This window comes from Triticum dicoccoides, chromosome 1B (genome assembly GCF_002162155.2).
Source record: "Triticum dicoccoides isolate Atlit2015 ecotype Zavitan chromosome 1B, WEW_v2.0, whole genome shotgun sequence".
In the NCBI taxonomy this organism is placed as follows: Eukaryota; Viridiplantae; Streptophyta; class Magnoliopsida; order Poales; family Poaceae; genus Triticum; species Triticum dicoccoides.
Genome location: NC_041381.1, coordinates 341,193,297 through 341,215,921, shown reverse-complemented (window position 1 = coordinate 341,215,921; position 22,625 = coordinate 341,193,297). Strand labels below are relative to the sequence as shown.

Sequence of the window (22,625 nt, the reverse complement as noted above, 5' to 3'; positions counted from 1 at the left end):
GTTACTAATGCAGTTCAGAGGTCCAGAGAAAAAAATTGAGAAATTCAGGTGTGCCTGCATCTCATCTGAAAAGGAAAAATAAAAAGCGTCGACCGCAATTGTTTACTGTCCCTTTGCATCTGGTTTTGTCCATGTAACAACCATGGCGAGTTCCAGCATTCAATCTGTACATCTCCAGTTGTAACTGATATTATGATTAAATTCCTCGTTCATGTAACAGCAAGTGTCAATCTCTGAACTTACCTTGCAAACAAGCAAGCCTATGTCTCTTCCAATAACAGCACCAACACCAAAATCTATTTGGCCGACCAGGGCAAAGTGAGGAGAGATGGTAGAAACTTAAATTGTACTACTAGCAAGATAATAAGCCAACCGAAATAATTGCATCATCCGTATTGAAGTAGTTTCTAACATCACACTGCCCGAAATAAAACTAACATGTTCTCAACTTCCAGTGCTAAGTTTGTCGTTAGCACCATATGATGGTCGTGTTAGCACTGCTTCCAAAACAATATGGCAAAAACTTAACAAGTATATGACACAATACTAGCAAGTAGTAGGATGCAAGGGCCATGAGCTAAAGATCTAGCCATCATTGGAGGAGCCAACAATAGTGAAATCTGCCTTGACGACGCATCTCGATCCTAGGAGATAGCCTCGAGACGGATCCTTGAATCTATTGACTGTAAGGAACTTGGGCCATCCCCAGCTGCTATCACCTCCAAACACCGAGAGACCTGCGATCACCAGAAAAGTAAGATCAACTGAAATCAGGAGGTAGCAAATTATAGTCGTCACTGATAGTTGCTAAGGAGAGCTGAACCTGAAGTGATGGTGGAGTGTTTCCCGTTCTTTTGGTCTAGGATGGATAGAGTCAATTCAACTACCTTCCCGGACTCGTCACAGAGCTTATCCGAGGACTCCAAGTATAAGAACAAGGAGATGTGGCCGGTGATGTTTCTGCAACCATGCGGATACATGCCAACATGCCTGTTCACAGACATGTAGAGTGGCAATCAAAACATAATCATCGAGTTTGCAGACTGAATATTCAGTAACACGTTAGGTGATGCATCGGAGTGTGTTTCTGGGTGTCTCTAAATATACTAGAACAAGAGTTGCTTGGTTCCTTTCGTAGAAATTGGGTTAAGATATTCAGTTGGAATATCTCAAGTGACAATGGAACTTGTGTTGCACAGACATCTGGATGTCCCTAATGTATGTTGGCATAGAGCACGGGAGAAGTACTTCCGGCCACTACGAAATTAGTAATGTAACATGGCATGGTACATTTATGATAAATGGACTAATGTTGCATGCACATTATTAATAAAAAACATTTATATGTAACTGATGGAAGATATGAGTACCATTTATGTCCACCAACTTCAAATGTAGGAGAACAAACATAGCGCTTCAAGTCCAATTCATGGTAGTTGTCCATGGTCCAGGTGTAGGTCCCTTTGATGAGCCCTTTCTTCTGGATAAAAAGGTTCTGAAGTGTGGTAGCCTTTTTCAGAACCATAACACCCTTCCTTTCAGGAGAACATACTTTAATTTTCAATATCTTAACACCAAAGACGCAGCTATCATCAACTAGAAAAGCAGATGATTTTAGTAGCTTCTGAAGAGGAATCAAACATTCATCCTTTGAGCATGTATTGTTCAAATCAAAATTGTGGCTAGCTGCATTCAGTTAAAAGATTAGAAGATTAGTGAGTGAAAACTTGCATGTAAGCTGCACATACCCCAAACAATGTATAACCTCCGTTTACACCCTTTACGCAAATATGCAAACATGGCAGCAATATAATGAATCCCACGTAGGTATCATGTTCAATGTAAATCCCAATATAGAATTATAGCTCAAACTTATGTAGCATAGACACAAAGGACTAGGGAAGGGAATCCCAACAGTAATAGGTTGGACGTGCACAAAGAAGCAATTAAAAAATACCTTTGCGTCCATAGTATATCTTCTTTGCATGATTGTATACTGATAACTCAAACACGGCATTTACCGTGTCACCCGGCTTCAGGGTTGTCCGGCCTAGTTTAAGAGAAAGACCAACATATGGAGTTTCAGCGCCAGGTTTTTGATGCATTGGTGGTGTCACTTTCAGGAACCTGGTAAATCAATTGATGGACAAAAAAAAAAGTAAAACAAAGTAGTCATAACTGAAGTAAGAATGAAATCTGATTTCTTCACTTCATGCATCCTACCAAAATGTTTGTTAATGGAATTATTATGATAGACAATTTGACTTCATAGAAGCATGATTAGCGAGAGTAATTCGCATCCTAAATTAGTGTTTTTTGTCCTAAATTAGTATTGCATATGGACATACAGATAGCAATTCTGTCTACTAAAAACAGAATGAATGGTTTAGTAATAATGCTAGACTGAGAAGCATCATATTTGCATGTAACACATAGTAATTGCGTAACAAATCCTTCTGCAGTTATGATACATACCACTTATACCCGGAGCAGTGAAAATGAGCAGACTTTGCTGACTTGGCTCCTGTCTCAAGTAGCGCTGAGAAGTCATGAACCTTCCATTGTAAATGTGGAACATGAGACTTTCCTAAGCTTGCAGGAGCTGAAATTTCCACAAAGGCAGCAACTCAAAATTACATACCAGTCCAGGAAAAGGAAATTAACGTATGCACCATTCAGAAAATTAATGTGCTTTTGCATTTGCAGAAGAACAGGCTGCAATATCTACCATGGGCAATATGGAAGCAGCAGAACATCTTTTCATTGAGCAGAAAATGCAAATAATGTACAAAACGAAAAAGGCTTTCGCCTCGCTTTATAAATAAAGCAACCATAAAGAAAATAGTGTACATACGTGAAGGCATGCAATCTTAACAGATTTAATGTGATAAGTGGCCCCCTATCTATGAGAATAGTTATTCCCTTGGACCAAAAAAGCATAGAACGGAACATGTCATAGTACTTCCTACATGTATATATATATAGCCCGAAGTAATGCTTCTTGTAATCAGCAAGTATGCATGTGTTCTCTAGAAATCTAGCATGCCTTCTTTTTGAGTCGCAAAAAAAAGTGTGCGTTTGGTCATCAGCCATGGGTGTTCACGGTGGCAGCTAAAGCACAGATCAGACGACCATGATCACGATCGATGATTGTTGCATGAGCACCACAGGGGCATAAGATCCACCAGCGCAACAAGCCCAGTCGAAGAGCAATCACCACACCGGTAGCTAATCGTCTGGCTAGTTGCAGTACTAAAGATGATAGCGACGACAATAATTCCATTCTCTGCAGCATACCTAGAACTGTAGGACCACAAGAATTAAGCGCTACAATTCATATACTTTTTACCTGATTTTTTTAGAAAATGAGCTCTCTAATTGGTATGTGTCTTCCGTTTATAATATGCAGAGTCTGAATTTCAACTAGAAAAAGGACAAAGAAGACATACATGTACTCCCGGTGTTGCCCATAGCCCCGGCAGGCTTTCCTCTGCTCTCCTCCTCTGGAGGCACCACAGGGCACGTAAGTAATCTCCAAAAGTAGAGTAGTGCAAATCTTGACGAAATAATAACCACGCCGCACAAAGATAGATCACCATTCCTTAATGACTTATCACTTGGATGTCAATCAATCAATTTGCCGAGGACAAAATTTCCCCGATGAACTAATTAATAAATAAGAGATCAAGAAGTAAAATCGCACTCCATAAACATAAACCCGTAGATAAATTTACAGGAACTTGGAATTTGCAGTGAAAACCCCTAAAACCCTTGGTGTAGAAAAACCCTAAAACCCAACGCCCCGGGAATCGTTTGTTCTTTCCACAGAGAGGTAGGTGAAAAGATCGAGAATGGCGAATAAAGGACTGGATTTCCCATGGACAGCAGAGCAGGAGGCGAGGGAGGAGAAAGACCTGGCTTGGTCTCGGGGCCAGATCGAAGCTGGAAAGACCTGGCTTGGACGGCCGACGCTGGGGAATGGAGGCGAGAGGGGGCATTTATATGGAGGATGTGATCGTGGGGATTCCTTCCTCTCTTTTTTTTTAGAAAAAAACGGAATCCTTCCTAGCTCTAAGGAGAAATTAGTTTGGATATTATATTTATCCACAACAAACCCCTGGAGAAATCCTCCTGGAGATCGAAGCGAATGGACGGCGGACAAAGGAAAGAGCCTCTTTTTCCTTCTCAAAATAAGCCATAGACGCAAAGTGCTTTACATTGAACCATGATTCATCAACTGGGGACATGACCCGCATGGGAAACCAAGCGAAAGATAACAAGGAGTATTCAGCTGAATCCAACATGCATGTAGCGAGGCAAGCAGACTGACATAGCTGTGTCATCCATGCATATACAAGTACTTCCAGTAACATATTTCTGTCCGACACATATACGTAGAAATGTATATGCGTGAAATCATACCACTTCTCAAATCCGGCCCATTACTACTAGTACTAATCATTCCACAAGTTCTTAGCACTGCTGCCACAACATTGTCTCATATATAAGTCTGGTTATTAGTAGCTACTAGGATTAAAGAGCATTATCTCTCCATCAGGCCATGATGTAAAAACATCTAGCCATCATTGGATGAACCAATGATGGTAAGATCTGCCTTCACAATGCAGCTCGAACCCACAACATAGCCTCCCGACGGCTCCTTGAGTTTCTTGAGTCCAAAGAAGTTAGGCCATCCCCATCCGCATCCTTTATTACATACCCAGAGACCTGTGATCAAGACAAAAGTAAGATCAACTGTAATCATCATGAGGTTAAATCACACATATCAATGGCACTGATACTTGCTAAGGTGAGCTGGACCTGAAGTTGCAGTCAAGTGTTTCCCATTCTTTTGGTCCAGGATGGATAGAGTCATTATAAACACCTTCTTGGAGTCGAGACGGAGCTCATCCGAGGCATCCAGATCGAGACGGAGCTCATCCGAGGCATCCAGGCATAAGTACAAGCTGAGGCAATCAGTGCTGTATTTGTCACCATGCGGATACATGCCGACGTACCTGTTGAAGAAAATGGGAAGTGTCACTTCAAATATAATTGGGCACCCGGGAAAATGTATTTGAAGAATGTGGTTGGTTACTGAAATCAGAAAGTTGTGGCTGAGCTTGGCTGTAGTCAGGTTAACTTTGGACACGGCATGGTGTCATTACAATTGTACAAAAACTCTGAACAAAACATCGCTACAGAAGATAGTGCTGTACAATGTTACGTAATAACAATCTGAGAAAATAATCGATGGTGTGTGGCACATACAAGAACGGCTTGTATCAAATATATACATGAAAATGAAATTTCTAGCTTTTGTTCAACATAGATTTTAGTACTACATTGTTTCAGAATTTTCGGTCCAGCATGATTAACCACCCCCGACCACTCGCCTCAGCCCCCTCCCTCACCACTGCCGGGGGCGTTGCCAGCCAAAGGCCGCGTGGCGTTGGCGTTGGCGGGGCGGCTCCCTCCCGCGCGCAGGTGGCGGGCGTCGCGGGGCTCCTCCCCCCTGCTCGGTGGTGTCGGGTGTTGGGCCGACCCTGCTCCGGCTCGGCGTCTTGGTGGCCGTCTGCGCCGCCTCCCCTCCCCCAGCCGGCGCGGCTCGTGGGGATCCGAAGCCCAGGGGCGAGCTGGCGGCGTATCTGGCCTCTCTGCCCAGGTCTAGATGGTATGGCGGTTGGCGGTGATAGGGGTGGCTGGTGGGCCTGTTGGAATATACGTATAGGGATAGAAGTCTTTGTTCAAATTCTGTATCTAGCTCTATCCTTTCTTCTGTTCCCGATTCTCCTGTAACGACCTATCCGGTCGATCTCCAGATCGTTCCATCGATCTCCCCTTGTAACTTGTATGCCAAGGCTTTGCCTCAATATATACATGCGGCCCGAGACAAAGGGTTCTACGCTTCCCAAATACTTTTACATGGTATTAGAGCCTCTTCCTCATCCAATCGAGAGAGATTGCATCTAGCTACCTTCGCGACCGACGCTATGTCCACCACCACCGCGGCCATGATTCCAAGCACCATGGATGCGCTCGCCACCACCCCATCTTCCACCTTCGCATCATCTTCCACCTCCACCCACAGCACCACCTCCCTCGGATCGCCACCACAGGAGAAGCTTACGCGGGGCAACTTCCTGCTTTGGAAGGCCATTGTGCTCCCGCAGATCAGAGGTGCCCAGATGGAGCATCACCTCGACGCGACGAGCCCGCCCCCGCCAGCCACCCTCACCATCACCAAGGAAGGCAAAGAGGAACAAGTCGTCAACTTTGCGAGATCCCTCTGGTATGCACAGCAGCAACAACTCCAAGGATACTTAATGGGTTCACTTTCCCGTGAGATTCTTGCCCGGGTCGCCACGCTCCAGACGCCGGCCGAGGTGTGGAACACCATCCACGCCATGTTCGCTGCTCAGAGCCAAGCTCAAGCGATAAACACTCGCATCGAGCTCACCAACCTCAAGAAAGGTAATATGTCCATGGCTGATTATCTTGGTAAGATCAAAAGTCTCACTGATGAGGTCGCAAGCACGGCTTCGGCCTTATCTGATCCGGAGATTGTCTCCAAAATTCTTGCCGGCTTGGATATGGAGTACAACCCGGTGGTCTCTGCACTCGCCGCCAGGGTGGAACCCATCACCGTCCAAGACCTATACAGCCAGCTGCTCAGTTTTGATGCCCGCCTCACCCTCCTCCACGGCGGCGATCTTCGGCAGTCCTCCGTCAACTCCGTCTCTCGTGGCCGCGGCCGTGGGCGCGGTCACCAGGGGCAGCGCGGCGGCGGGCGCGGACGCGGCGCCTCTTCAGGAGAAGGCGCACGCTCCAGTGGGGGCTCTGGCTCCCATGGCGGGGGCGGCTACAACACCAGCGGCAACAGCGGCGGCTTCAACAACAACAATGGCCGCTGCCCTTCTTCACGTCCGCGCCCCCGATGCCAGCTCTGCAAAAAGTCTGGTCACGAGGTGATTGACTGCTGGCATCGCTACGATGAGGATTTTGTGCCCTCGGATCGCCATGTTGCGGCTGCCATGCGTGAGCAGGGTGGTGACGGTGTCTGGTACGTGGACTCTGGCGCTACGGATCATGTGACAAACGAGCTCGAGCAACTTGCCCTCCGTGAGCGCTACCATGGCGCCGATCAGATTCACACCGCCAGTGGCGGAGGTATGGATATTTGTCATATCGGTCAAAGTTCTATTAATTCCCCTACACTCAAACGTAATCTTGTTCTTAGAGATGTGCTTCATGTCCCTCAAGCTGACAAAAACCTTGCTTCTATGTCTAGACTAGCCACCGACAATAATGTTTTCTTTGAAACTCATCCTCATTATTTTTTCATTAAGGATCGGGCAACGAGGGAACTACTTCATCACGGTAGATGCGTTGGCGGCCTCTACCCCATTCCATCCGGAGCATTAGGTCGCAAGCGTCGTCACGTCTACTCCGTCATCAGCCCTCCTTGGCACGGTGGCATCAACGATTAGGGCATCCATCTTCGATCATTGTCAAACAAATAGTCAATAAAGACAAACTTTCTTTGTCTCCTAGTATAGCTTCTGAGTCTGTTTGCGAAGCTTGTCAATGTGCCAAAAGCCATCAGCTTCCTTATCCCAAGTCAACTAGTATGTCTCATGCTCCATTAGAGCTTATTTTCAGTGATGTATGGGGCCATGCCCGAGATTCTTTCGGTCGAAAAAAATATTACGTCAGTTTTATCGATGATTATAGCAAGTTCACTTGGATTTATTTGCTTCGATACAAATCTGAAGTTTTTTCTATATTCCAAGAATTTCAGAAACTAGTTGAACGTCAATTTGATAGGAAAATTCTTGCTGTCCAAAGTGACTGGGGAGGGGAGTATGAGAAACTCCACTCTTTTTTCCGTAGCATTGGGATTGCTCATCATGTCTCTTGTCCTCATGCTCATCAACAGAATGGCTCTGCCGAGCATAAACATCGCCACATTGTTGAAGTTGGCCTTTCCTTGTTAGCTCATGCATCAATGCCTCTGAAGTACTGGGATGAAGCTTTTATCACTGCCACCTATCTTATCAATAGGCTCCCTAGCAAAGTTATTGGAAACACCACTCCATTAGAACGTCTATATAATCAAAAACCTGATTACAACTATCTAAAGATATTTGGGTGTGCATGTTACCCAAATTTGCGTCCCTACAATCATCACAAACTTGAGTTTAGATCCACACAGTGCGTCTTTCTTGGCTATAGTAATCTTCATAAAGGTTATAAATGCCTTGAGATTTCTACCGGACGTATCTATATTTCTCGTGATGTTATCTTTGATGAGACACTCTTTCCGTTTTCCAAATTGCATCCCAATGCAGGCGCCTTGCTTCGTGCAGAGATTGCCCTCCTCTCTGATCCTCCAATGTTACCTGATAGTGGGGGGGAATTAAATGAACGAGATCATGTGCAAAAATCCCATGCAAATTCTGATTCTGTTGATGCTATTTGTGCACAATTACCCTGTGATTTTATGTGTGAAGGAAAAGACAGGGAAGGCACGGAAACCGCGGCAGGTTTGGCTGACAGCGGGCGATCCGAGGCGGATTCGCCTGCCCAGCCTGCGGTTCCTACTGGCGGCGCGCGATCCCACGAGGGTTCTCCCGCGCGCCTGGTCTCGCCTGGTCTCGTGGCCGACCGCGCTGATCAGGTGGAGCCCACTGGTCCCGCATCGCATCGCGCCAATGAAGTCTCGCCGTCTCCCGCGGTGTCGCCACGCGCTGACAGCCCTCGTGCGGGGGGGAGCGAATCGGACGCGGCGCGGGTTTCCACCACAACCGACCGTGGGAGCGGGTCCGACCCCAGGTCCGACCCCACACTAGCTGTCCTCGAGCGAGGGCGGACTGCAATGGCGGGCGCGGCGCGCGCTTCTGATTCGCTGCATGCGCGGCAGGGATCCGCATCGGATCAGGTGCCTGATCCGGCTGGCCTGCTGTATGGATCCGCCTCGGATCATGGACCGGCTGGATCTTCTGTGGCAGCTACTGCTCCTGTGCTGCCTGCATCTACTCCTCGGCAAACACGGTCTCGGTCAGGTATTGTTAAGGAAAAACAATACAATGATGGTACGATAAGGTATGACAAAATCAAACGTGCATTCCTTACTACCACTGGTGAACCGCTCAATTTGGATGATGCACTTGCAAATAAGAATTGGAAAGAAGCTATGGATAGTGAATATAATGCACTTATGAAAAATAAGACTTGGCACTTGGTTCCACCAAAGTATGGAAACAATGTTATTGATTGCAAATGGGTGTATAAGATCAAAAGAAAGTCTGATGGGAGCATAGACAGGTATAAGGCTAGACTAGTTGCCAAGGGATTTAAGCAAAGGTTTGGAATTGACTATGAAGATACCTTCAGTCCTGTTATTAAGTCAACTACTATTCGTCTTGTGTTGTCTATTGCTGTTTCCAGAGGGTGGAGTCTACGACAGCTAGATGTTCAGAACGCGTTTCTTCATGGTGTTCTTGAGGAAGAAGTGTTCATGCGGCAACCACCAGGTTATGAGAATCCTAGCACACCACAACATGTCTGTAAGTTGGATAAAGCTCTGTATGGTTTGAAGCAGGCCCCAAGAGCCTGGTATTCCAGACTGAGTATGCAGTTGCAACGTCTTGGGTTCATACCATCCAAGGCAGATACCTCATTGTTCTTCTTTAATAAAGGCAGTGTCACTATCTTTGTGTTGGTTTATGTTGATGATATAATTGTTGCTAGTTCAAGTCCAGATGCCACTACTTGCTTGCTTAAAGACCTGAAGCTGGAATTTGCTCTTAAGGACTTGGGTGATCTTCACTATTTTCTTGGTATAGAGGTAAAGCAAGTTAAAGATGGCATACTTCTCTCACAGGAAAAGTATACAACTGACATTCTCAGGAGAGTAGGATTGGAAAATTGCAAGCCAGTTAATACACCAATTTCTACTTCTGAAAAACTTTCAGTGGAAGGTGGAGAAGTTCTTGGACCAGAGGATGCAACAAACTATAGGAGTGTTGTAGGTGCATTGCAATACTTAACACTCACTCGTCCTGATATATCTTATTCAGTGAACAAGGTATGTCAATATTTACATGCACCTAGAACTACTCACTGGACTGCAGTTAAAAGAATTTTAAGGTATCTCAAGTTCTCAGAAGGTCTTGGTCTCAACATTACCAAGTCTTCTTCTATGCTTGTTACTGCATATTCTGATGCTGACTGGGCAGGGTGTGCTGATGATAGAAGATCTACAGGTGGTTTTGCTGTATTTCTGGGAACTAACCTTGTGTCATGGAGTGCAAGAAAACAGGCCACAGTATCTAGGTCAAGCACAGAGGCTGAATATAAGGCCTTGGCTAATGCTACAGCTGAAGTGATGTGGATACAAACGTTACTGTATGAGCTTGGAGTTAAAACTCCACAGGCTGCGAGATTGTGGTGTGATAATATTGGTGCAACATATCTCTCAGCAAATCCTGTTTTTCATGCACGAACAAAACACATTGAAGTTGATTTCCACTTTGTCAGAGAAAGAGTAGCTCGAAAGCTTCTGGAAATTCGGTTCATTCCTACAGGAGATCAGCTCGCAAATGGTTTTACAAAACCTCTTACCGAAAGAAGGTTGAATGACTTCAAGTACAATCTCAACCTTGGCAAAGCTCCTTGAGGTTTAGATTGAGGGGGAGTGTTGGAATATACGTATAGGGATAGAAGTCTTTGTTCAAATTCTGTATCTAGCTCTATCCTTTCTTCTGTTCCCGATTCTCCTGTAACGACCTATCCGGTCGATCTCCAGATCGTTCCATCGATCTCCCCTTGTAACTTGTATGCCAAGGCTTTGCCTCAATATATACATGCGGCCCGAGACAAAGGGTTCTACGCTTCCCAAATACTTTTACAGGGCCTGTTAAGGTGGTGGTGATGCAGCTAGTGTCCGTCTGCTCCGGTGGAGTGGTGGGGCTCCGGCTGGATCTGGCCAGGGCGTGGAGGCGCTGGTGTTGCGGTGGTGGTGGGCGGCGGGCTCGTCCGCTTTGGTTGCTCCGGCGGCTGGTGGGCGGGCAGCGCGAGGAGGCATCTCCGGTGAGCTCCCTTGGCTGCTGATGCGGGTTGATTTGCTATCCCTCGTCGGTAGGCGCGTGATTGCTGGTGGCCTCGCGGGGATTTGTGCCTGCTGCCATGGTGGGGCGACACGGGGTGTGTTTGGTGGGGAGCTCGGTAGGAGGGATGGGTGGCCTCGATGCGGTCGCGTCACCTGTCGCCGGCACAGGGGTGTGCCGGTCCGGATGTGTCCGCTCCTCCTTCTCCCCCTTTCCTCGGTCACGGGTGGGTTGGCGCAGGTCTGCCCATGTTTGGGCGGAGCGTCTGCTGGTGACTCCGTCGATCAGGGTCTGCTGGTTGGGCCAAAACCGGGGCCTCTGTGTGGTCTCGGGGTTGTCTGGTTGCAGGACGGCGGCCTTGGCGGCGGGAGGCGCGGTGTTCGTGGGCGAAGCACGCGTCTCGGGTGCGTGCGGGCAGCCATGGCCACACAGGTGGCATTGCTGTTGATGGTCGATGTTTGGCGTGGTGGTTTGGTGGAGATGGATGAGCGCTGGGGTGCATTACCTGCACGGTTCTTTGGCCGGCCAACGGTGGCGGCATCCGCGAGCGTCTTTCCTATCCTGAAGGCTCCGTCGCGGCTGGTGCCGTCTCCTCCAGTTTAGTCCGAGTGAAAACTTGATCTTCTGGATAGGATGGTGGCGACACTCTGATGTCGTGCCCTTCTTGGAGGCACCTTCTTAGTCTTTGCTACGTTGTGGGTCGGCGTCATTTATTCACGGTGGCTAGCTCATAGTGAAGGTCACCGCCATCTCCAAGCAGTCTTATTATTATCGTTAGTGTGCTTGGTGGCGTTTGGGTGATGTGGTGTTGTGTGGCACCCTTGTATCTTGCCTTGGGTGTGTGTGTGTTGTGTGTGTTGGTGTCGTGTGTTGGGTGGTTGGTTGTATGCATGATTGTTGCTTCATATATAAAGCAGGGCGAAAGCCTTTTTCCGTAAACTGGAATGCGCTACGCATATCTGTAAATATACTAGAAGTACACTTCTTTGGTTATATCAAGCTAAACTGTCCAGTTAAAATATCTGAAGGACCTTGCCTTGCAAAAAGATCTGGCAATTGCTAATGTCCGTTGGCATAAAACATTAAAAAAGAAGTTCGTAAAGTGACTAGGTATGGTAAGTTAAAGGACACATATAAGCTAAAATGTTGGATAATACGTGCATACCATTTATATAAATCATTTGTGATGTAACAGGTGCATACCATTTATATAAATCATTTGTGATGTAACAGGTGCATACCATTTATGCCCGCCAACTTCAAATGTAGGAGAACGGACAAAGTTATCCGTGTCCAGTTCAAGGAAGTTGTTCACGTTCCAAGTGTATGTCCCTTTGACGAACTCCTTCTTCTGGACGAAGAGGTTCTGAACTGTGGTAGCCTTCTTCTGAACCACAACAGCCTTCTTTTCAGGAGAAGAGACATCAATTTTTAATATGTCCACACCGAAGACACAACTATCATCAACTAGAAAAGCAGATGATTTCAGTAGCTCCTGAAGAGGAATCAAGCAATGCTCCTTCGAGTAGCTATTCTTGAAATGAAAGTTGTAGCTAGCTGCGGTTCGGTAAAGGTTAGAATATTAGAGAATGAAGAACTTGTATGCAAGACGCAAATATACCAAATAATATCTAACCAACCTTTACCCAAGCTAAGAAAGCAAGGTAGTGAATTACATCCAAATGATGATAATCAAATTTAAAGAGCAACATGTGTATACCATCTGAACATAATAGTCTCAAGTGTGAAACTTGTAATGTCTACAGAAAAACTTGTAGTGTCTCAAGTGAGAAACATGTGTATGCCATCTGAACCATCCAAATTCCTGAAGGTCTACAGGGAAACTTGACAGCAAAGCAAGTACAAAGCGACTTGTTAATGTGAAAACGTTGTATTTGATCATATTTCGATATTTACAGATATTAACTTGTAATGATGGAATCATGGTATTTATACCTCAAACTTATGACACATAGAGTATGGATGTAGCTGTAATATGATGGATGTGCTTGAAAAAACACGTCCATGAGACTACCTTTGCATCCACAGTGCATTCCTTTTGAATGGTTGTATATTGACAATTCAAAAACCACATGCATCGTGTGACCTGGCACCATCCTTTCTGGGGATGTCATAAGACGAAGAGCAACATATGGCGTTTCAGAACCAGTTTCTTTATGCATTGGAATCACTTGCAGCTGCCTGGTAAATGAAATCATGCCAAGAAGTCAAAGTCAGTCTAGAATCATAACTGAAGTAGGAAAGTCTAATTTCTTCACTTCCTGCACCATATCAAGTTTTAGCGTCTGGCTGTTTGTTTATGAGATTGTGATTGCTAATTTGTTTACAGCGAAACATCATTATGAGTAAATGGCATCCTAAATCAATGTGTATATGGATAACATATAATTACCTTTTCTACTAAAACAAACTAGATGGAATTTCTCCACTATTATATAGTGAACCGGTTTTGAATTGGATCTAGAGCATCAATCATAACCGTAGACTGCTATTGCCTCTTCTGTGTTCTAGAGCATTCGTGTGGCCCTTCCATAAAAAAGAAGCCTATATGTGGTGCCTCATGGGCCATATTGCCGGCTTGCCGCAGTGCCGCTTGAGCGCATGACGACTTGAGCCCAGGCATGATGGTTTGGGAGGAGAATGGGAAGAAAAAGAAAATAGAGTAACATACAACTTTTCTACATGAACCTATAGTTGTTTTAGATGTGAATGTACAGTTTTTGTATGAATATTAATTCTTTTCTTTTGCAGGAGGAACGAATATTAATTCCTACTTAATTAATATCTGCATGCGTAGATCACTATATTTCTTTTTGCCCGAATCTATTAGCTAATCTCTGACCTTTTTTTATTTCTTTTACCAAAATCACTCCTTGTGCATTGCACGTGTATATACATACTAGTACATCTAATACCTGAATTTTGCGGAGTTTCTTTTGCAATTATGGTGCATACCAGTTATACCCAGAGCAGTGAAAAGTGGCAGATGTTGCTGCCTTAGCTCCCGTCTCAAGCAGCGATGAGAAGTCATGAATTCTCCATTCTAGATCTGGAACATGGGTCTTTCCAAAATCCTGCATCCTCCATTCAGCATCCGGAACAACATGGGCTTTTCCTAGCAGTGCACGAGCTGATATTTGCACAAATGCAATAACTCAAAATTACAAAACAAAGAAAGAGAGAACATGCTATGATAAAATTCATGTGCATGTTGCAGATGCAAATAAACAAACTACAATATCGACAACCGCAAGAATGGGATACACGCATATAAGTTTTTTATCTTCTGATTAATAAATGAATCAAAATCTTGGATGCACATATTTATTCATGTCACCAATCAGGGGTAGAATAAGGCAGAAGACACTGTGTTTCCAATCAACAAGATATCATTCAGGTACTTGCTTATAGTACATTAGTACTATGTCATTAGCATTGTAGTATTGCTTCTAACCAATAAGACATCAAGACCAGCACTCAAACAGCTTTGTGTTTCTAGATAAGGAGAGTGATATACTCAACACATGACTAGCTAGGCATCTTGCTAATTTATGAGCATGATGGTGAGAGCAAGTGCTCTTCAATTCAGAGCTAGGATTTCATCTTCTTACCCTGACTTTTGCCAAGGAATTAATGCTGTAAATTGCACCTAACTTTCAGTTTATAAGAGAGCTACATACATGAACTCTTGCAGTTGCCCATAGATGATAGATCTGCCCCTTCCTCTTCTCTTCTCCTCTGGAAGTGAGATTAAATCATACCACATGTCAGGTAAAGGTAGAAGCAGATGATGCAAAATACGACACAAAACAGATAGGGTAAAGTGAAGGCAACGGAAGGAGAAGGAATCAAGATAGCGCAGAGGGCCTCGACGACGGGCAACACTCAGTAGAGTAGAGACCGAAGAACGATCAGGAGCAAAGATAGGGCAGAAGCATAGAGCGACAATAACTAAGAACACAAAACAAAGAGCAAAATAAACAGAGGGGGAGATGAATTGTGTGCTTGGGTCCTCGAGATACCTAGCATCACCAACAAGCAAAGCAGAATCCGGGCGCAGAGCAGAGGAAGAAGAAGAGGAGGAGGGGAAAAGAGGGTTTTGGGGGCTTGGAGAAATAGTGGGGAAAAGCCAGAAAGGGTAAGTGAATACCCCCGCGCTGCTACTAAATTACTCCTACTCCGCGGGGAGCAGCACATTGTCGATGAGGCTTAAGAACGTGCAGAATCTTGAGAGGCAGAGCCAATCTTGGTGAAAAATAATTACCACGGCTCGGCTCGTGAAAATCATTACTCGCGAAAATAAATAAAGAAGAGAGAACAAGAAGTAGAAATCCCACTGCCCGAGCAGATCGATTAAAAATCTACCCGTCGACCGACCACGAAAGAAAGCCAAGATGAACTTGCAGCGCAAAACCCTGAATCCCTGTTTCGTTAAAAATGAAAAATGAGAAAGTGGGAGCCTGAAAACCCCTCTACTCCAGAGTCCAGAAGAAGAAGTGAGGATGCCAAGCGCGCGATCTGCGGCAACGGGACGAAGAAGGGAAGAAGCGAAGGAAGAGAGAGACCTGAATTCGGGGGCTTCCTCGGCCGGCGTCCGTCAGGGTCCCGGAGGTGCGATGCGGGCGGAAGGGGGTTTTCTTCTGGACGACGGTCACAGCTCACGGAGGAAGCGCGTCGTCACTTTTCTATCCTCTGTCTCCTGCGTCCGTCTCCCCGTTTCCCTCCCCGTTTATTTTCTCCCTTGGTTTCTTTTCTGCGCGTTAATTTTCTCCGTTGTTACTAGAAAAAGGCCCGTGTGTTGCAGCAGAAGAATAATTTTTTTTAAAAAAACCATCTATAATCTGAGAATTTTAGCTACGTCCAAAACAAAGATGGTCTGAACATATAAAAACGCAATTTAAAATCCTACAGGTGTTCTATTTCAACATAGCTTGCATGAGATTTAATCCGTACAAAGAAACGGCAAGTGATCATGCATTTGCTCATGTCATGTTCGGAATGGAATGTTGTTACGAGCGAGTAAAGAAAAATGACAAAAACAAATGATGACACATTAGCACACTACGGAGACATGTGTGCATTAATGGCAGTTTTCAGTTTAAGAATCGCCAACTTAGGTAACTCTTGAACATTTTTTTCACATGCATATTTCTTAAATACATGAAGAGTTTTTAAAAGGCTGTTAAAAAATACATGATTTTTTAATCATAAAAAGAGATTTTTTTTTTGTCTGCAAAAGAACATTTTTGTATGGTCTCATGTGGATGCAGGTATTTGCGCCCCTATTTCATCACTATTTCTTGCCATACATGTCATAGGTATTGACCCCTGTTTCATCACTATTTATATTTTATCAAATGTGTCTTTTATTTTATTTTCCTGTCATGCATGCCTCCTTTTTACTTTTTCTCATGCATGTCCTCTTTTGTTTTCTTATATATAGGAGAATAGCGCAACATATCATCTTTATCGGATTTTCTCTGCATTTTCTCTTTTACTTTTTTTATAGCGGACATCCCATCTTCATTGGGTCCTTTTATTTCTTGTCATGCATGTCTTTATTTACTGGGTGTCTCTAGCCAATTTATCTTCAATTTCATGTCCAGTCCTGATTTTCTTGAGGTGTTAATCCCAATCTGAATCAGTACCGGTACGAAAAAAAGACGGAAAATGCATTGTGGATTAGCATTGCGGCTTAGATAGTATTTTCTAAATTGTTAACAGGTAAAATAACATCATATTCAGATTCTATAATTTTTTTAAAAATTGTTAACAGGTAAAATAACATCATATTCAGATTCTAGATATTTTTCTAATCAAATTTCATATATAACATGTCAAATTTGAAGTCGGTTTAGAAGATATGAGTATTTTAAAAAACATTTGATATGTACTGCAGGTTCATTGTCAAAAACATTAGGGGATTTTTTATAAAATAGCAAAACAGACTAAGAATACCTATTTCTTTTATTAGTAGGTATATAAAAGGAAGCTAACTCACGCATTGAGTATCTTGCTTCTTTCTTTCTCTCTTTCTCGTCTCTCTCTCTCGTGTAATCTTGCCGGTGGTTGGTCTTTTTTGAAAGAAAACTGATGATGTGAATATGAACTAACATTCTCATTCCTGAGAACTTGAATCAGGACACCCACGCCAGACACCCTCGACTGTATTGCTCTCCACGAACCCTCGCTGGGTGGTGGGCCTGACCTAGTTCGATGGCGCCTCGAACCTTCGGGCCAATTCTCCACCAAATCTCTCTACCTGGCCATCGCACCATCTGCCGCCCCCCTCCCTCTCTCGATGGTGTGGTTCATCCGCTTGCCGCTGAAGATCCGTATCTTCATGTGGCAATGGATTCGTGGCCGGATCCGGTCCGGGGTGGAGGTACGCAAGCGCAATGGCCCGGGCACTGGCCTCTGCCCACTCTGTGGGGTTCCCGAAGACTCGAACCACATTTTCTTCTCCTGCGTGTCCGCCCAGTTCCTCTAGAGCTGCTTTCGCGAAGTGGTCGGTGGAAATTGGTGCCACACCAACTTCCCTGACTTATTTGACGAACTCCAGTCGTCCCCCGCGGCTTCTCGCCACATTAGGTGGCTTGAGATTGGGGTCCTCGCCTGGACCCTCTGGACTGTTCGCAATAAGCTCGTGATTCAGCGCACTCCTCTTCGTCAGTCTACTGACTCTCTCTTCAAACTCTCGGATTTCTTGCAGTTTTGGCGGCCGCTTAGCAGTCCCCTGGACCGCGACGCCATCTCAGCCTTCATCGCCAACCTTCGATCGATGGTCGTCCGCCTGTCGCCGCCGCCCCCGCCGCCTCCGCCAGAGCCGGACTAGACATCCTCTTCGTCCGGCATTTGCTGCCTTTTTTTATTTTTGTTTGGGCTTGTTGAGCTGTGCCCTCAGCAGAACCTGTGTACTTGTTCGTGAGACTTGGGTGCGTGAGTGTGTGTGGACTTGACTCTGTTTGTATGTCCTTGGCGGTTTGCTTTATTTATAAAGCGGGGCGAAAGCCTTTTTCGGTAATCAGGACACACTCACTTTCTTAGTTCGTGTGTATCATTACTCCTATATAGGATGCCGGAGTACCCACCTCTTGGGGAGCTTTGAGGGCGAACAGAGCCTTCGCACTGTCCGTTTCCGGCTGGCGTCCGATGAGGGGCTCTTGGGGGCTCTCCGCGCTGTCTGATCTTCCCCGACAGCGCGCGCCAAGGAGACCCACCTCCACGATCCATGACGGTGGACCGAGGGTGCGCCCTGGGCCACCGTCATTGGGCAGCGGAGCTCGCGCGTTGTCTCACGCCCGACTGGTGAGCTGGACCCACCTGTCGGCGACCTCGTTCCACGCAGGGCCGGTCCGGTCGCGATAGGTGGGGTGTGTCTCACACTTGCGTGAGCCGGTGCATATGAGGCGACCAGTCAGGCTGGCCAGGGGTCTATGTTGCGCCCGCGGCACCGGTTGGCCCGAGCTTTGCATTCGCGGCGCCGTTGTCGGGTGGGGGCCAACTATCAGCACCGTTGAGGGAAACAGAGAGTTTACATTGCAATCTCGGTGGGACCGATCGCTCACTTTGGTTAGACCGAAATGTTACGAAGGGAAACATAGAGATTACAATCCCATCTCGGTGAGATCGAGATCCCTATCGGTGAGACCGATTTGCCTAGGGTTTGTGGCAGTGGCTATGACATTTGAACTCGGTGGCGCCGAATAAAAAGAATCGGTGGGACCGATTTGACTTTGGGTTTTGGTCATATGTGGATGTGAGAAAGTAGTTGAGGGTTTTTGGAGCATATCACTAAGCACTTGAAGCAAGAGGCTCATTAAGCAATACCTCATCCCTCCTTGATAGTATTGGCTTTTCCTATAGACTCAATGTGATCTTGGATCACTAAAATGTAAAATGTAGAGTCTTGAGCTTTTGAGCTTGAGCCAATCGTTTGTCCTTAATATTTTGAGGGATCCACTTTCATCATCCATGTCATGCCATTCATTGAGCTTTCCTGAAATATTTGTCTTGGAATAGCATTAGCTCAATGAGCTATATGTTGTTATGAATTACCAAAACCACCCGGGGATAGTTGCACTTTCAGGGGAACGTTTTTTTCGCGAAATACAGAGGCCCTTCCGGTGGGTCCCAGCTATCAGGTGGAGGAATCATTATTTTGCGCGTAATAAGGAGGCATTTTCCTGTGTGGGCCCCTACTGTCATCCTCTTCCGATGGTTGTTGTTTGTTGACCATGTTGACCTCGCCAGGCCAAGAGCACAAGCATGATGGACAGGGGCGAGGCCTAGGAAGAGAACCACCCGGAGCCGGCGAAGCCACCGCAGCGGATGCCCATGCTGAGGGGAGAACGAGCGCTGACTGGTCGGCTGCGGGGTGAGGCTGACGTCGCCAATAACAGGATGTGTGGGTGGTTAGAGGGATGGCCTGGCGGCAGCACAGCCAGTCCCGCGAGAGTGAGCAGGCAGTCCCGTCGGCGCTAGTTTGGGCGGCTGGAGCAGGAAGATCAGAGATTGAAGAAGCATGACGGCCGTTGGATGGACATCCAACAATCACTGCTGTGTGTTGACTAAGTTGACAAAGCCTTGCGTACGCGTCAAAAAAAAATTTAGGACAGCGTCATCGTCAACCTAGTAGGCCCAGAAGTCAGCCTCCAAATCTGTGGAAAATAGCATACAGCCCATTAGCCATTATTTTCAATAATTTACAGCCCATTTGCTAATTTTTAAGAATATTTGAAGCCCATATTCTTTTTATTAGCATTACAGACCATATATTCTGGGCACTGCTAAAAAAATTCAACAAAATTTTGCATATTTCGGTGGGGTCCGAACTCTTTTAATCACGAAATTTCGAGTCACGTTAAAAATAATTTTCAAAAAATTATATCAAAATAAAATTCAAAAAACAATTCTCCGCAAAAAAATGAATGAAATTTAGAATCTTAACTAGCAAGATGCCCGTTTGTTGCACGGAACATGAGGATGCATTTGTATGAGTAGTTTATCTTGTGGGAGAAAAGATGATATTTTAATGTAATTGCCAGTTGGCTTTGGTTTTTATAAGAGTAGAGAGTAGAGAAATCCTGAAAAAAAGATATTTTAATGCAATTGCCGGTTGGCTTTGGTTTAAAAATTTACAGCCCATTTCTTACAACTTATAGCCCGTTTTGTGGGGAAGCCCATTTCTTACTACTTACATCCCTACTCTTCTTGAAAGATTTGCAGCCCAGCAGGGCTGAGAAAAGCAAATAGGCCTCGGTTTTGGTATTCTCCAAAAAAAAGAACTGGGCTAGCCAATTTCAGAAAGAAAAAATATATCAACTGGGCTCGTCATGTGCTTAATAAAAGCGTAAGCGTGGGCTAGACGGGCCACAGCCCCGCACAGCGCGCAGTTGAGCTCCGTCTCTGAAACTGAAAAGCAATTGGGCGAGCTGCTGGGTCCCTGGTGTTATCCGCTCGTTGTGTAATTTTCTCATTTATTGACTACATTGACAATGGCGTGGAACCTAGTTGTCAAACAATTAGGAGGAAGTATTTTTTGGCTTGTAATAATGAGGCACCTGCTTGCGAAATGCAATGACCCTGGTGGGTCCCTACTGTCAGCCTCTCCACGTATAGTCATCTCCTGATTCCTCTTGGTTGTTTACCATGTTGACAATGCCAGACGGCGGTGGGCACAACGAGCTAACCAAGGCGGAGAACGACGGCAAGGCCTCGGACGGGAACGAACAGCAGCCATGGAAGATGCGGCAGTGTAGTGGCAGGTGGAGGGGAGTACGAGGGCAACAACATGCAAGTCAAGCATACAAATGGTACAAAAAGCCCAAGGATTAATTGTTCATCAAATTTTTAGACAAACCCCAGATTGAACATGACAGTAACATCTAAACCCACTACTCTTTTTTGCAGTCACAAACAAATGGATCGGTCTGATCCATAAAATCAACATCCCGTGCAAAAAAATTTATTTCAGGATGTCTACAACTTATTGTAAATAGAAGCCGAGCACGTTTAGAAGCCCATTTGTCCACCTGAAACTTCTTTTTTTGATGTTCAACATGTTCGTCCGTGAGAATCTCTTGTTGTAAAAATTAAGCCTCATGGACAATAGTAACCTCGCATTCAACAGGAAGAATGTGACAAAGCTTCTGTTTGCCTGGTTGGATGCATATCGTCCCATCGTTATTGTCCTCAAATGAATGTCATGAGAACTGAGAAAATCCTTGTGCTTATTACGCCAATGATTGGTTATATGTTTTTCTCCATGTGCTTCTGCCTAAGTAGACATGAAGATTGAAAACATTTAAGGTCTGAAAAAAGAGTATGTTGAAAGAATGACAACTGAACAGTTAATTCTAGTACAATATATACAGGCTTTCAATGTGCATGAAATCATCACCTCTATGTATAAATTCTCCAGAGATCGAAAGCATCGCAGCAAGCCAATAATTATGTCCAGATCAAAACTATACATTCTGATATATATGATCTTGACAGAATCCAACAGCATTGATAGGCTATCAATGGATGAACTTTTCATTGAGCATATAACATAATATTAGTACCCAAAGTGTACTCCAAGATGATATAAAACTTATGCGCACAAATGAAAAATGCAGCATATGATTACAAATGTGTAGATGATAATATACGGTACCTGAAAAAGTGAGGAGCCAAACACCAACTCCTTGTGATTATTAAACGGGTCATGAATTACACCCAAGGTCTCCAGTTTGGGCGTAGAGACGACAGTTATTTCTGAAGGTGTATAACAATTATGAGCAACCTTTCAAGTGAAGGGGCATCTTCGATGATGAGCTGATATCCTTTAAAACAAATTCCAATGCTTTTAAGGTGAGACGACTTTACTTGGAGACAACTGATAATGATTTCTATTCCCAAAAGAATCAGCAAGCGCTCCAGGGCAGGGCAACTGGAGTGGATGATGCTGTGCAGTGAGGCCTCCGACAGATGAACCACCACAAGCGAAAGTTTTTTTAGCAGTGGGAGTCAAAGCATTTGTACCAGATTGTTTGGTAGATGGCACCGGGCGAAGGTGGCGGTGTGGAGAGAGGAGGAAAACTGCGAGATGGACAACGGTGGTGTGGGCACGAGTTCTTGGTATTTTCGTGGTATGAAACTTTCGTGGTAATGGTAGAACTCAAACTGCTGGAGTTTTCCAAATTCAGGGGATGTCAGCCAAGCGTCCACCTTGCCGGGTATGGACAGCAGGTAGCTTGTTGGGATGCAGAGGCATTGAACGGGGCCCTGCTGGTGAGAAGAGACGATGGCTCTGAGGATATCAAATTCAGGAAGGATAGATATCTGACGACAATCGAGATTGAGGGGCGCGGTGCGCCATAGAGGGCGCCACCGAGTTGAGAGGACTTGTGTGCGGCAGCAATCCTTGGTGGGGAGAAGCGAGATGATCTCCTCAAGGATGATACCCGGGAGATCGCTGATGCGGTCCACCGGAGATTCTACCGGTTC

The 22,625-nt window shown here is 45.3% G+C and overlaps 2 protein-coding genes across 4 annotated transcripts; both read right to left on the bottom strand.

Annotated features, from left to right (window-relative positions):
* Window positions 1-334: 334 nt before the first annotated feature.
* Window positions 335-3,983, bottom strand: LOC119304974 (TNF receptor-associated factor family protein DDB_G0290931-like). The gene is made up of 7 exons (XM_037581635.1): window positions 3,915-3,983; window positions 3,450-3,503; window positions 2,476-2,602; window positions 1,958-2,127; window positions 1,371-1,686; window positions 824-990; window positions 335-737 (listed from the first exon to the last, which is right to left on the bottom strand). Exons 2-7 carry the CDS (start codon window positions 3,469-3,471, stop codon window positions 586-588), a joined length of 954 nt encoding a protein of 317 aa, XP_037437532.1. The 5' UTR covers window positions 3,472-3,503; window positions 3,915-3,983; the 3' UTR covers window positions 335-585.
* Window positions 3,984-4,255: 272 nt separating this feature from the next.
* Window positions 4,256-15,813, bottom strand: LOC119334114. Of its 3 annotated transcripts, none has more exons than XM_037606764.1 (7): window positions 15,698-15,813; window positions 14,813-14,870; window positions 14,088-14,262; window positions 13,147-13,313; window positions 12,353-12,668; window positions 4,822-5,018; window positions 4,256-4,728 (listed from the first exon to the last, which is right to left on the bottom strand). In XM_037606764.1, exons 2-7 carry the CDS (start codon window positions 14,832-14,834, stop codon window positions 4,577-4,579), a joined length of 1,029 nt encoding a protein of 342 aa, XP_037462661.1. In that variant the 5' UTR covers window positions 14,835-14,870; window positions 15,698-15,813; the 3' UTR covers window positions 4,256-4,576. The 3 variants fall into 3 exon arrangements, with proteins under 3 accessions (XP_037462661.1, XP_037462663.1, XP_037462664.1); XM_037606766.1 differs by lacking the exon at window positions 15,698-15,813 and adding an exon at window positions 15,155-15,265; XM_037606767.1 differs by lacking the exons at window positions 4,256-4,728; window positions 4,822-5,018 and adding an exon at window positions 7,643-8,069.
* Window positions 15,814-22,625: the final 6,812 nt, after the last annotated feature.

Bases quoted from the DNA above. Each gene is read 5' to 3' on its own strand.
- LOC119304974 (XM_037581635.1), bottom strand. From the start codon at position 3,471: ATGGGCAACACCGGGAGTACAT. The intron at 2,603-3,449 runs GTATGTCTTCTT...TGGAAATTTCAG, and splicing joins GGGCAACACCGGGAGTACAT to CTCCTGCAAGCTTAGGAAAG. The intron at 2,128-2,475 runs GTATGTATCATA...TTGATTTACCAG, and splicing joins CACTGCTCCGGGTATAAGTG to GTTCCTGAAAGTGACACCAC.
- LOC119334114 (XM_037606764.1), bottom strand. From the start codon at position 14,834: ATGGGCAACTGCAAGAGTTCAT. The intron at 13,314-14,087 runs GTATGCACCATA...TTCATTTACCAG, and splicing joins CACTGCTCTGGGTATAACTG to GCAGCTGCAAGTGATTCCAA. The intron at 12,669-13,146 runs GTAGTCTCATGG...ACCGAACCGCAG, and splicing joins AATGCACTGTGGATGCAAAG to CTAGCTACAACTTTCATTTC.